The following is a 14,176-nucleotide window of genomic DNA, read 5'->3' as shown; positions in this document are numbered from 1 at the left end:
ATCAGTGCTTAACTCTGATTTAAATAGGTCCACAGAATTTCATGATATTTAGTTCAGATGCTCAAAGATCCACATTTGGTTTCAATTTCCTGCTGCTTTTTCCTCAGGAAACTGGCCAGGGACAGGTTTTAAGAAATTAATACACATTCTACACCAATTCACACAAGAAATAAGTCAGTTTTCATAAGAAATCTTTGGGAATGCTTTGGAATAAATGTTGGGAGAGTTTGAGATTTTATTATTAACAAGAGTGCTCTGTATTTTACTCATGAAAATGATTTTGTCCAGCATGTGACAGTCTTGATCTTATAACCTGAGATGATCCTATAACAAAGTCATTTACTTTCTAACAATGACCACTGTAATTCATTTAGCACAGGTATTTGTCAGAATGATTTATTTATAGTTCTTAAATATTTTGGTTGATTGATTCTTCTTCTTCTTCTTCTTTTCCTTTTTTTGAGAGGACATGACCATCTGAAAATCCTTGGTTTGGACAGAGGCAAGGATAGTGAATTCTTTTCTCACCAGTCTTTATTTCCTGTTCCATTGCTTCAGGTTCTCACTTAGAGCACCTGCTTTCCTTCTGTTCTATTTCTCTTCTGCCCCTGTCTGTAAGCAATCTTATTGGCCCTATCAAAAGAAGTAAAGTCTCAATGCATGAGGAATTTGCTCTTTTCTGTCTTCCTTATCTGGGACTGTTGAAGGACACAATCTTCTGTTTTACATGTTGTGTGCTTCCTAATGTTGATTGACAGGAAGGGCTATGTATGTTTTTTGGGGTTCTCCTCCTTGAATTCCAAATTTTCACAAATAAAGTGAAGAGAGGACACCACATCTGAAGTGAAATTCAAGCTCAGAAATGCAAATGTTGATAGGAGCTGGAACAATCCCTCTCCCTCCACTCCCTTACCCTGATGTCCCCTGGTCTTCCACAGTTTCTCCTCATCATTCTTTTTTCTGTCTTTGATTTTATCATTACTTCACTGTATCTTTTTCCTCTTAATAATTTCTCTGCTATAGGATGGTCTGAAGAAAATCTTTAAACAGTCTCTGCTATCCTGCTAGCAGTACATGTCTGACAGTACCTATGAAAGGAGTGTTGAAAAAAAGGGGTGGAGAATTCATTGTTCAGGTCCCTTAAGAAACCCACACATAGTACTAATTAGAGGTGACCTGTCCATAAGTTGTGTGATAACTTGTAAATTAATCCACAGGAGACACTTGGGAGGGCCCAGCATTATTTTGATTTTGTTACGGGATCATACAGTAACTTCCCCTTCTGGGATTTATTCATCTTCATGACCCAACTACATAGTAGTCTTGTTAGCCTCTCTGAGTCCCCTACTCTGGAAGCATTTACCACGCAAACACCCACATTTTTCTGATCCTGTCATAAAGGGCAGCAGTAGCGTTGGAATGTTCCTCTGGGTGTTAGCTCAGATTATACAGAATTCAATGGGTTTTGGGGGAGAGTTTAAACTTGTGGGTGTCATTCTTAAAACACAGGTGAGTTGGAAAGCTCATCCTCTGCAGTCCTACAGAAATACAGCGAGGACATATCCACCTGGCCAAGTGGTAAGCGTCTAGTGATCCTCCCTTCTCCTGCTATTTTATCCTGCTTTGGCCCTTTGGTGGTGGTGGTGGTAGATAGAACTAATTTAATTGATTTATTAGTGTTACTGCTTTAATCTGCTGATAACAAAATTATTCTTGAGTTAACCGGTTGTACAGGGGCCTAAGTTCATGTGGGAACTATATGCATAGCCAGAAATCTTGACTATGGGGTGAACAGTGGAAACAGCAGAGCTTGCCATGGTTTACATGTCTGTTCTTGCAGGACAGAGCAGCATGGACCGTCTTGTTTAAGTCCAGCGGTTGAACATTTTTCCAAACTGTATACTTTTTTTTGTTTGTTTTTGGATCATAATAAGTAGCATATACTGAAAGTAATATGCATGTTTCTTAGAAGACTAGACTCTTAATAAAGCTATATAGGAATATACTTGACATTAAAAATTAATGCAGATCTTGTAGGATTAACAAATACTGTAGATATTCTCCAATGTAGTTTTTGCTGAATTCTTTCATAGGGCTTCTTTCTTCAAATTACCTAATTTCTCATAGTGAGCTGTCTGAAAGGAATGTCCCTCAAAAGAAATGTCATTACACAGGCATGCTGACCACTGCGGTTTATCTACCTCAAACAAAAACTTGGTAACTAAATAGACAATAACTAATCAGAAAACATTTTACTTGCTCTTATCTTACTGCACATTTTTTCCATTTTGAAGTACTTTGCTTTTATGTAGAAATCAAATAAGTGAACATTTCAGCGATGAGCCAGACTGCCTCATGAGGCAGGCAGGCTCCGGTGGCTGGATGTAATGAAGCACAGGATGGGGAAACAACTCGCTCCTGGGGGTGTGGACAGGGGAATGGACCAGCTGATGACGTTGACGGCTTACTTTATGACTAACTCTGGTATTCTGTGATGCTGAAAACAAATATTAAGATAAATATGTATTTTAACAAGACACACAATTTAATTGTATCATGAAATATATTTCAATATAGTCTTTTCTATGGGACTTCTTACCAGGACCATTTATGGTATTTTTTTTCATAAATACGAGTCAGATCTCCAGATAGTTTCTGATGGTTTGGAATTTGCTGGTGTTACATTAATATATACATTGAGGTGTACATTGTGGATTTAATCTCTGGTGAGTACTTTTATTTTTGAACTTTAGTTACCATGGTGGTAATTATTCAGTTACACTCAGGGAGTCTGTATTTAGATTTTTCCAGTTCTCCAGAAAGCTTCCATAAATCTTAGTCTTATACTTTGCTCTTCTCTTCACATTTAAGACACAATGACTTTGTGATTATCTTTCACATAGCTGTTCTATCTTATCACACGAATTTCCAGCACCCCACATTCAGGACAAATACTGATGTCCCCTTAGTTGTACCAGACCCTAAAACAGTGTCTCACCCAGAGGAGGCATGTTCTGAATGTTTGTCAGTGAAGAGAATGATACACATTGCCTGTTAGGCTGCCAGTGAGACAATATCAGTATGCACCAGAGGACAGAATTTTGAATGACTTTGGTCATGAACTTCTAAAATTTTGAAATTTTATCCATTTTCCCCCTTTGTCCTTTAAGCAAAGAGTCTGGGGAATTAAAACAAAAAGGGGGGGTGGTGGTGCTGTAGACATGATGACATTCTTTTTTTCCCTTCATCCTCATTCTCTACTTCCCTTCTCTTCCCTCCCCTTCCTCCTCCTCTTAATTTATTAAATGCTTACTGTGTGCCAGGTACTATGGCAGGATTATTTTCAGATATGCTTATGAAATGCAACTGTTAGAAAATATATGCTCTCCAAATGTCCCATTTCAGAGGAGAAGTTGCTAGAAGCCAAAGAATTGGGTAATTTCTCAGTTCCAGTCCTCCAGGGGTATGATGGGGCCCAAGGCTGGCAGAAGGCCAGGATCCCAGGTTGTGCAGTCAGTATCTATTGTCCTCCTGAAGCAGTGAAGCCAGTGGTGCTGATAACCCGAGACTACATTTTGCATAAGATCTATGCTGGTAATACTGCCAGCACTTGCATAGTGGCAGCAGTAATGTTGTGCAAATGTAAACTATTTAGCCACAGTGAGTAAAGATTAGATTTTCCCTTTATAAAATAATGTATACCCAGGAGGTTTGTTTCTAAAATTCAGTATAGGAACATTAGAGCAAATGCTAATATTCTTATTTTATCTCCCTGATTCCCTCTGTTAATTCAGAGGCTATGTATTAATTGTATTTTCTTTTGTTGTTGTTCTCAGGTGTTCTGGGAATCTGCCTGGATTTTTCCATCAAATGCTGAATAATTTTCAATGGGATTACCTAGATTGTAGGATCATTCCCAGCCCCTTGAGTAGCTATGGCTGCTGTGAGTTACACATAGATGCCCTATCCTCCAACAGTGTGATTTGACCTGTTCTTGTGTCTTCTTTCCTGGGGCCATGTGAAAAAGGAGCAGGATTTCTGATGGACATAAAGGTCTGGGCTAATAAAAGAAAGCTTCATTTTTGTTACTCCTTCCTGGAGCATTTGCACTTTAACAAGACTAACTAATCCTAAGAACTCTTGGGAGGTATTTGTAGTAAAATAATAAAATAGTTTAAGCACTGATAATGACTTCACCCAAAATAATGTCTTATGGAAGAATTCCAGGCATTAGGCTAAAGCTAGAAAACCTGATGAGGCCATGTGATAAATCACTTCCTATATATCTGGTTAATTTTGGCCTTGCTTAATACATAGGTCTTTGAGCTTTCATACATGAACTTACTCTTCAGTGAGAGCCTCAAAACTCTCAGTCTGGTAGAAAAGCAGAGGTTTTGGAGACAGGCTGACTCAGTTTGTATTTTTGGTTCTGACATTTACTATTTCACTTCTCTAAGCTTCTGTACCCTCACCTCAAGTAGTATCTACCTATTGTGAAAATTAAATAGCTAATGGTTATAAAATGCCTGACATTATGCTTGGCATATAGTATATTATATTATAAATATAATTTCTCTGCAACAGATAAAGAATATGTTAATTGTATAACTATACCCAAACCATGGTATTATTTTCACTTTCCCAGAATGGGAAATAAGGGACATAGAACTTCGGACCATGAATTGTTGAGTAGACTCATGGCATTGTCTGCATAGCATCCTTCCTTTGTGGGGACTCCCTCCCCTTCTTCTGGAGGTCCTGTCTATCATGATGCCTTGCCTCCCTGTCCTAGGTCAGACATGTGGTCCAAGAAAAGTCACCAGTCTTCCTTAAGATTTGACAGAGGGTCATTCTAAGAATGAAGTCAGTGCCAAAGAAAGAAGTCTAATGAAGTAGAGGAGACACTCTGGTGGTAATGTTTGACCTTCTGAGTTCAGCCATGCCTGGGACCTTCTGCACTACACAAAGCTCTTCCTCTTCTTCTTTGCTTAAACATGGTTGGGTTAAACCTTTATCACATGCAAAAGGAGGCTTTAAATGTTATTCTAGGAGATTCTCAATGCATATAAGTAGAAATAGAACCTTAGCTCTGCCAAGCTGACTTCTAAGATCACTGTAGCTATACAATCAATGCACTGTTATTGCTACAGAGAAATTATATTTACTGAGTTTATTATATGCTATGCTTCAGCATATATTCTAGAACAAATATACCATTCAGAGAAAAGTGAAAGCTTTCTGATTTCTTCTGAGTCTTCATGTTCCATATTAGTTGTAGTGAAATTTATCCTACGTGAAGGTACTGTGAAGAATATTTCAGTGTACTTCAGTGAAGGTTGTTTGGCCTGTAATGTCTGCAAAGTTCTGAGCAGGTGTTTTAGAAGAAACAATGAGGAGGAGTTTTTATTTTTTCTTTTTAATTTTCATGACTCTTAAAAAATAAATGTGTTGGATCTCAAAGTTTAGTATACTCCAAAAGGAAAAAACCAAGGTGAAGGATCTTGATGCTTTCAGTCTAACAAATGAAGCCACACCCTTTACATGACAGGAAGTTACATAGCTAAATCAGTGAAGGCCATGAAAGAAAGTTAATTACCACCAATCTTGGAAATTACCTTGAGCTCGTATCAAAGACAGGATTTACAACTTGACATCAACAAACAGTTTCTACAGCATACATTTTAGAAAATTAAATGTATTATGACAGGCATTTGTAATGGTAAGGTTTCAAGTTAACAGACCCTGGGACTAGTAAACCTTTCACTTGCATAGTAAAGTTCTTTGCTCTTAGCAAATAGACAAAACCTGAACTGTATGGTGAAAATATAAAGAATAACTGGAGCTTGAACTTAAATGCTATGCTAACTTGGACATAAATGTTGTTAATTTTATTATACCCCAAAGACATTTAGGCTTACAATTTCCTGTTATTGCACACTCCCCCCCAAAACTTACAAATTTAGTCATGGACATTTATAAACATAAGATTTATGTACAGAAAAATTATAGTACTAAGGAGAAAGTGAAGTACAAACAAGATGCTTGGAGTGGAGGGAGAGAAGGTGTCACATCCTCTTGAGAGGTGGAGCTCACATGTTGGTGATGCTGATGGGAGATGGAAGAAGGAATCTATCTGGTGGAAGGGGTGATGCATTTTTCATCACCTGTCTCAGACCCCACTGCCACTTTTTTGTGGTCATATAGTTGTTGGCATTTGTCATGGGAATTACATCAGGCTTCAGTTTGATGCCTCACCTCCGACCATTGGAGAACAAAAATAAAATTCACACTTTCTAAGCATTTTAAATGTTCAGCTAAAGTTAGCTGTGAAGTCAACCTTTTCAGGGATTTGAGTGATGTGTATGATAGCTCATAAATTGGCAAGTAGATAATTTGTTAACCTAAGACTTCCATCTAGATTTATTGTAGTCAAACGTTATTTAGAGATCTCACAACCTGGAATGTGTCCTAAGGGAGACCAGGATGGTGTGGCCTGGAAACCACATCACAAGAAGGGCCTGAAGGACTGGCTGCTTGGCTAGGGTGAGCAAAGGCAGAAGAATCAGTTGTTTTAATTTAGAGGGCTGTTTAATGTGGAAAGGAAAAGAGTTGTTTAACAGGGCTCCAGGGTGACGGCTTTAAGACAGTGGATATTAGTCTTCACACATTATTTTTTTGTGGTGGCCTGAGAACTCAGATGGTATATACATTAAATCAGTAGTATTCTTGTTATGTTTGCAATAATTCTTCTTTTAAACAATGAGAATATTGAAATGGAATCTTTAAACAGAGAAGTTATTCAAGTAAAATTTTGCATTAATAATTCATGGATGCCTGAATTAATAATTACTAATAATAGTGGTGAGAATTTTTTTGGTTTTGTTTGTCCATTTATGTGATACTGGGAATTGAGCAGGTGTTTTAGAAGGAACAATGAGGAGGAGTTTTTAGAGGCCCCCCCACAGCTGAGCCATATCCCTAGCCAATTTTATTTATTTAATTAAAAAAATTTTTGAGACACTAAGTTACCCAGGCTGGGCTTGAATTTACAATTTTCCTGTCTCACCCTTCCAAGTAGCTGGGATTAAAGAGTGTGCCATCACTCCCAGTTCTGAAAGAGAATTTTTAAGCCAGAATTTTCAAACTTTTCTTCCCTGCAGTGCTAGGGAGTGAATCCAGGTCTTCATGCATGCTAGGTTAACACTCTACCACTGATAGAGTCTGACTAAGTTGCTGAGGCTGGCCTCAAACTTGCAGTTCTCCTGCCTCAGCCTCCTGAATAGCTGGAATTCCAAACGTATGCCACTGTGCTCAGCAAAATGTTTAAACTATTTTAAGCCACAAAACTCTTTAAATGAAAAAAATATGCTTTTAAATTTCTCCTTAATTTATACTAACTATTAAGTGACTATTTTTAACTAGTGCCTTTAAGATCAACAAACTTGCTTTAAAACAGAGGTATAATATGTAAGTATGGGTTATTGTCTAAGTACGTTTTTGTAAAACTTATGCACAACATAACATGTCGGTTATTAAACTCATGGTAGGAACACCTGGCAATTAATGATCAACTTCAAGATAACAAGATAAGGTGTGTTGCCTACTGTGTGGTTATCTTTATAAGTGAAAATTTTATAAAACCCTCTTGTCCAAATTTAGACTTATTTTAAATTAATGTTCTCTAATATGATGATGGTAAATTTAAGATTAAAATAATCATTGAAATATCCATTGTATTCCCACTACTCTATATACTTGACCAATTTACCTTCCAATGAAAATTTATAAAATTTTAGTTTTTGTGGAACCTAAAATATATATATGTAAGACTGTATGAAATTTGAATATTAAATTAAAAGGCATAATTAAAATTGTTTTATGGGAGAATAGATTATCAAATATACAGGTTTTTGAAAAGAGTTTCACTTTCATAGCTGCTCTTAACTTTGTAAATTTGTTTTGATGTTTATATCTGAATCCTCCATAATTATAACATTGTGGAGGGGGATAAAGAAATAGTTTGTATTGGTAAAAGCCCAGCCAAGGAAATAGGAAATACATCAGTTATTTTAACAGAGAGCATTTAATAAGGAATTACTTAAATCAGTTTTGGAGAAATAGTGAACGGAAAGGCATAACTGAGGAAGAGCAGTTGTGCGTGGGTTAACCTCTGGAAGGAAGGGTTCCACATAGTGAAGATCCACACCTTTGAGGAAGGGTTGCTGCGTCCAAGGAGGTGCCCTAGTGACACAGAAAAGAAACCTCAAACCTGGTCCTCTGGCCTCCGAGGATGGCACACTAACTAACTTTTGCTATTCTTCGTGAGGACATGTAATGAGGTTGATTCTAGGAGTGAGGTGAAAATGAAATGAAAACTGGAATCAACTTCTACTGGACCCAGTTGATGCAGAGACAGTGGCCATAGTTGGGTCAGTGGGCTGTCCAGTTTCCTTCTCTTGCCCCCTCTTGGCAGAACTTAACAAATGGAGCTAGCAAAGAAGTAAATTTGCTTAGTCCTAGCCCTGGAATTGTAAATCTGAGTAAGGAAGGGTGGGTTTGGAGCTGAAAGAATACTTTGATACCTGGCATGTGGTTGTTGACTGTTTTAAAAATGTACTTTTTTCCATTGCTCCAAGTCAAGCATTTAGTTTATGCCAATTTGTGGTTCTTATTCTTTGGGGACAAAAATAATAATCATATTCTAAAATGATGTTTTTTATGACAAAATTTCCCACATTTTAAAAAAGTACATAAAAATATGACTATTTCAAAGGAGATACAAATTAAAAAAAATAGACGTGGTATGGTAATTCATATTAGTTAATAAGATGGTTCAAAGGAAAACCTCTATTCAAAACAACAAACTTAAAAAGGACAAATTATTTTGAAACTAATTTATCAACAGCTTATGAACATTTTAAAAATAATTTGTTCTTTTTAAGTTTTGGGGCATATATTCTATATCCTCACTGTGTTTTGTGGATAGGAGTGAATGTTTCTTCAAACCAATTTTTTTCTTCCATGTTAAAGATACTCACTGTCAGGTTCTGACATTGGGACAGGTCGGTGGATGCTGGGGAGTTAAACTGACAGCCAGGTGGAAGTCAGCACCAGAGAATGATGTACTGTCCTTTCCTGTCTTCAGGATGAAAAGGAACCAAAGGAGCATAGGCAGTGGCTGGAGTACTCTGAAAGTCTCAGGAATTCAAGAGGCATCTGGGAACCAAAGCAGAAGTAGAAAAGGACAGTAGAAAGAGTCAATGCAGTGGCAGGAGAGATGCCAGGAGGTCACAAACCTCAAGGCAAATTGATTTTTTAAAAAAATTTTTGTTGTAGATAGACACAATACCCTTATTTTATTTATTTATTTTATGTGAGATGCTGAGGATCCAACCCAGTACCTCACATGTTTGAGGCAAGCGCTCTACCACTGATCTACAACCCCAGCCCTGATTTTTTTAATTAAAAGGGAAAAGGTATAGGCACACATGTGCAAAATATGACAGGTTTGGAAGTTGGCTTTGAACCTGACTTGCAGACATCCTCAACCCTCTACCTCTCCACTCTTCTTTCCACTCTGTTCTCACCTTGTTAGCCTTTACTTGATGATAGGGACAGGTGGCTTCCAGTATATTCTATGTTCTCATCCTATCTGGCCTCACTTAGTGATGGGGATCAGACTTCTAGCAGCTCCGGGGAACATTCTTACTGTTTCATGTTCAAGTAGAATGAGTTTCTCTCTCCTACTTTCCATATAAAAATTAAAGAAAAGGTACAGGCTATGAACTATACAACCTGCAAGGTCACTATACTATACATATCAAAGATATTACAATTACATATTATAGTGTAAAGTGCCATTCTATACTAACAAAAGCAGTAGGCTATGAAAATTTTCCAAAAGTTGGAAATGAAGTGTCTTAAGGAAGGAGCAACTTTTTAAAACTTAGAAATTCACCCTGGGCATTATATGGACCAGTGTAGCTCTGGGCCCACAGCTCCCCCATGGCGTGTAGAATTGGGAGGAGCAGCAACCTGAAGTGGAGAAGTGGAGTGGACAATCTTGCTTACTTAGAAAAAGGGTGGAAGGAAAGAAGGAGTTTGAGAGTAGATGTGGCCTGAAGCTCTGTGCAGCTATGGAGCAGACACTCTGATCCAGACACTGATCTGTGCTCTTTGGACTCTCCAAGCTGAGAATTACCTAGCTTCCTCTTTCACTCTTAAGTATTGGGAAGTTCAGAGCCCAGTTCATGGCTCTTAGGATCTTTTCCTCTGTAATCTGTTCTTCCCTCTGTTCTTTACTTTCTATCACAGTTTGTTTTGTGTTGCTCCTAATTTTTAATTTTATTGATAGTATACCCTTTCTGTATTTCTGATTTTAAAAAAAATCATTTCAAATCTTTTGGAGATATGACCCCCAAAAATGAGTGAATGACTAGAAAGAAGCCCTGTGATTGAAAGTATATAATGCTTGCTGGGCAGCATTATACACTGAGAGCACAGCTGAGACTGTGAATGATTGTGACATTACCACATGTGCCTGACACTCATTCTGAAGTAGATATGTTCTTGGAAGGTTGCTTATAAACTGAACTTGATAGGATTATTTTTTCAATGCTACACATTTCCATTTGGTGCATCTATAAACCTAAAGCTATTTGTATCTCACTGGCTCTTTGAGCTGCAGTCTTTTCATAGGTCTGCTAGAAACATTTTGTATGATTAATTAGCAGTAGCTGTTCTTTTACCTGTGATGGGACATCAGTTAGTTGCAAAAGAATGTAAATGTTAGCAAGGTAGAACAATGCATAAAATTCTTGTTTGCACCTATTCCAACATTGTTTCAAGAAAGCTAGGTGCTATGCTAAGTGCTTAGTATTATCTTATTTAATTTTTATGGAATCCCTGTGGTATAGAAATACCATATTTGTAAATCCCTGGTTGGCAAATAAAGAAATTGAACCATAGAAGGGCTGAGCAACATTCATAGGGACACAGATGTGGTAAGTGGGGAAGTTAGGATTCTGACCCTGTAACTCAAGAGGAAGCATTGTAAATATTTTCTGGCTAAAGGTCTTATTTTAGAGTGAAAAATACAGAAGTGAAAATATAGAATATAATATATTTTCCACTGTTGGATACAGAGCAGCATTGTAGTATAAAGGCAAAAGTGGGATGCTTTGGAGCCACATTGATCTGCGTTTGAGTTCCAACTTTGGCAGTTTTTCGTCGTGTAGACTTGGGCTAGTCTCTTGGCTTTAGTAATTCTTAGATATCAAGAGTTTGAGAAGCAAATACCAACTGATGAACCAAATGAATTTACATTTATATAACATCAGTATATTAGTCACCAGATTTAAATGCCAGTTCAATTTTCTACAATAAGATTCAGAGAACTCTAACCAACAGAAGATATCTCACACACACACACACACACACACACACACACACAAATATATATATATAATATATATATATATATATATACCTTTGAGTCTATTTGATTTTTGCTAAATGTTCTTTGAAGCATGTAGTAAGTTGATAGTGTTAGGTCACTGAAAGAAGAAAAATAAATTCTAAATAACTTCTTCAGTCAATTCTCCTGAAAGTAAAGCATTAAATTTATGAGGCTTTGGGTTTTTAGAAAGTGTACTGTGTTTCTTTATACATTTTTATTATAATGCACAGAAAAGATGACCAAGGATGATTTTTGGTCTTGATTTTGTTTTACTGATTAACCATCTTATCTACAAGCTGTCTTTAGTATTCATGTTCCCTATTTAATCTATTAGTATTGCTTTTATAATGGCAAATGGACTTGCCCACTGCTTGCTTGATCAATATTCACAAGCAAATATCCTGACCAAATTTTTTTGTTACCTGGATTTTCATGTTTAGACTTTAAAAAGTGGTTCTAGAAACCATCAAAAGCAAACTGTGGCAGTTTAATCTATTTTTTGTGTTTGCTACTGAATAATTAGAAAAATTTGTAATGCAAAACACCCTGTCTACATGTGTCCAGACAGGAGTTGTTTTAGGATTTAGACAGCTGAGTTGAAGAGAGGTAATTTTGAATAACTTTTTAAAAGATTATATAAGGGATAGGGATGTGGCTCAGTAGTAGAGTGTGCCTAGCACACATGAGTTCCTGGGTTTAATTCCCAGCAACACACACACACACACACACACACACACACACACACAATGTTATTTAAAAATTGTTTAAATATTTTTTTCATCCTGTGAATTTAAAAATATTTATGATATTCTTGTCACCTTGTAATTATGTTTATATTTTAGTCCCTCTCCCTAAGCTTAAACCATTTTGTTCCATTGTCCCAGTGTGAAACATCTATAAAGACTTAGTAGTATGTAATACAATATATAATACAATTATAAGAATATAGTTAGATTATAAAATAACAATATAGTACAAATTAATTGATATTAGTATTAGTTAATATAATAAATAACCTCTAGATTATTATTCTCATAGCTGTGTCTTCTTTTCCCCAAGTTGAGAATACTGTAGAGTATCTGAAGTATTCTGGGGTGGGTGTCCTGGATGAACTGAGATTCCTGATTCTAGTGACAGGACTACTGATTCCCATCACTACTGTTGTGCAATCAGACAATTTATGCAACCTCTTGCATCTCACTGTTCTTACTTGTAATAACGGGAGGATAACACTTATTTTACCTATGAGGTTTCAGTGAGAACCAAGTGAGATAATGTTTGGGAAAGCCCTCTGACAGGTGTGAAGTGTTATCTACACAAATGGAAGGAATCAATTCTGTTATTGGTGTTGGTGACTGGGTATCCAGGGAATTTTCTCAGCCCATGGTTCTGCTTGACCTGAGTGTGCTCTTATTGCTTAAAAAGAGGGAAAATGGCATCCACAATTTATGACTTACTTTACTTGATTAGATGGGTGGCAACATTTATTCTGCTGACCTGTCTTAGTGAGCAATGCCTTCAGAATGGAAAGTAATCTTTATTTCTGCTTGAATCAACTCCTAGTGTAGAGTTTTAGCTGAGAAAGAAAAATGTATATTACATGAGCAGGTGTGTTGGCCAAATAAGTGAAAATCACGCCAGCTACTCATGCTTTTAAGTTTTGTGTAAAACTCTCTTAAAACAGATGATAACAATTACATGTGTGCAGTGGTTTTAAGACTCTAAGCAGTGCTTCATTTTCCAGCCTATTTGTTTTTCTGCCAGTCAAGAGTATGATTATTTGAAAATTTATGCTTGTGACATATTTAAAGCTATATTTATTCTTTGTCATATATATATATATATATATATATATATATATATATATATATATATATATATTTATATATATATTTTCACTGATAGCTGTGCATCTGTTGATACTCCTGTGACCTGGACTTATGTTCAGAATGTCTGCCTCTTTTATCACCACTTAGAATCATTTCTTTAAATTGATTTTGCACAAAATGACTCCCAGAGGCCTTGAGCAATCGTCAGGGATCTTGAGAAGTCCCCACATTCCAACCTGAACAAAAATAGGAACTAAAATCCAGGGACGAAACCACCATGGTTTCTATATAATAGAGAGCAATGTATGGTACACAACAGCAGGTGGGAGCCTGCAAACAATGCCAGGCAAAACAAGTGAGCAAAACAAGCTGCAGTGAGCACAGTGTCCCTCTGAGAGAGATTTCAGCAACAGAGTGACAGTGATCGTTTGTCAATCAGGGTACTGGGTGCCAATTTAGTTTGTACTGAGTACATTGGAGCAGACAGTATGCCTGATACACTGGAAGGGCAGAAGTAAAACAATAATTGGGTCACTTTCATGCTCAGAAGCCACCCCCCTCTATTTTATGGAAATATTTGATATTGAGCACAAGAGAAAAATATGATTCAGAAGGAAAGCAACTGAAAATCTGAGGCCTGCCTCTGTGAGATATTATAGCTGTTAGAGTTGAAAATGGTCTTAGAACAGAGGAAGCTAAGAAGTCATCCTAATAGCCAGCCACCTGCTAATTGCAGAGTGACAACATTTAGTGTTGTTGATCCCAGTAAAGACTAAATTTGTCCCTAATCACTGGGAAGAAATGGTTCTTATTAGTATTTTTTAAAATTGAGGTACAATTTACATACACTAAAATTCATCTTTCTTGTGTTTAGTCCTGTGGGTTTTAA

The 14,176-nt window shown here is 36.8% G+C and overlaps 1 protein-coding gene across 4 annotated transcripts in view; it reads left to right on the top strand.

Moving 5' to 3' along the window:
- The window catches only part of Akap7 (A-kinase anchoring protein 7), a 124,280-nt gene that overhangs the window by 93,440 nt on the left and 16,664 nt on the right, over window positions 1–14,176 (top strand). Inside the window, exon 2 of one of the 4 annotated variants that reach the window (XM_076859740.2) lies at window positions 1,510–1,578. The exons of the other annotated variants lie outside the window; for them this stretch is intronic. Within the exon in view, the coding sequence (XP_076715855.1) occupies window positions 1,510–1,578 (69 nt within the window). The remainder of the gene's footprint in view (window positions 1–1,509; window positions 1,579–14,176) is intronic. 4 annotated transcript variants of the gene reach the window in all.

Source organism: Callospermophilus lateralis, chromosome 6 (assembly GCF_048772815.1).
Source record: "Callospermophilus lateralis isolate mCalLat2 chromosome 6, mCalLat2.hap1, whole genome shotgun sequence".
NCBI lineage: Eukaryota > Metazoa > Chordata > Mammalia > Rodentia > Sciuridae > Callospermophilus > Callospermophilus lateralis.
Note: the sequence above shows the minus strand (reverse complement) of the source record. Positions and strands in the feature narration are given on the sequence as shown.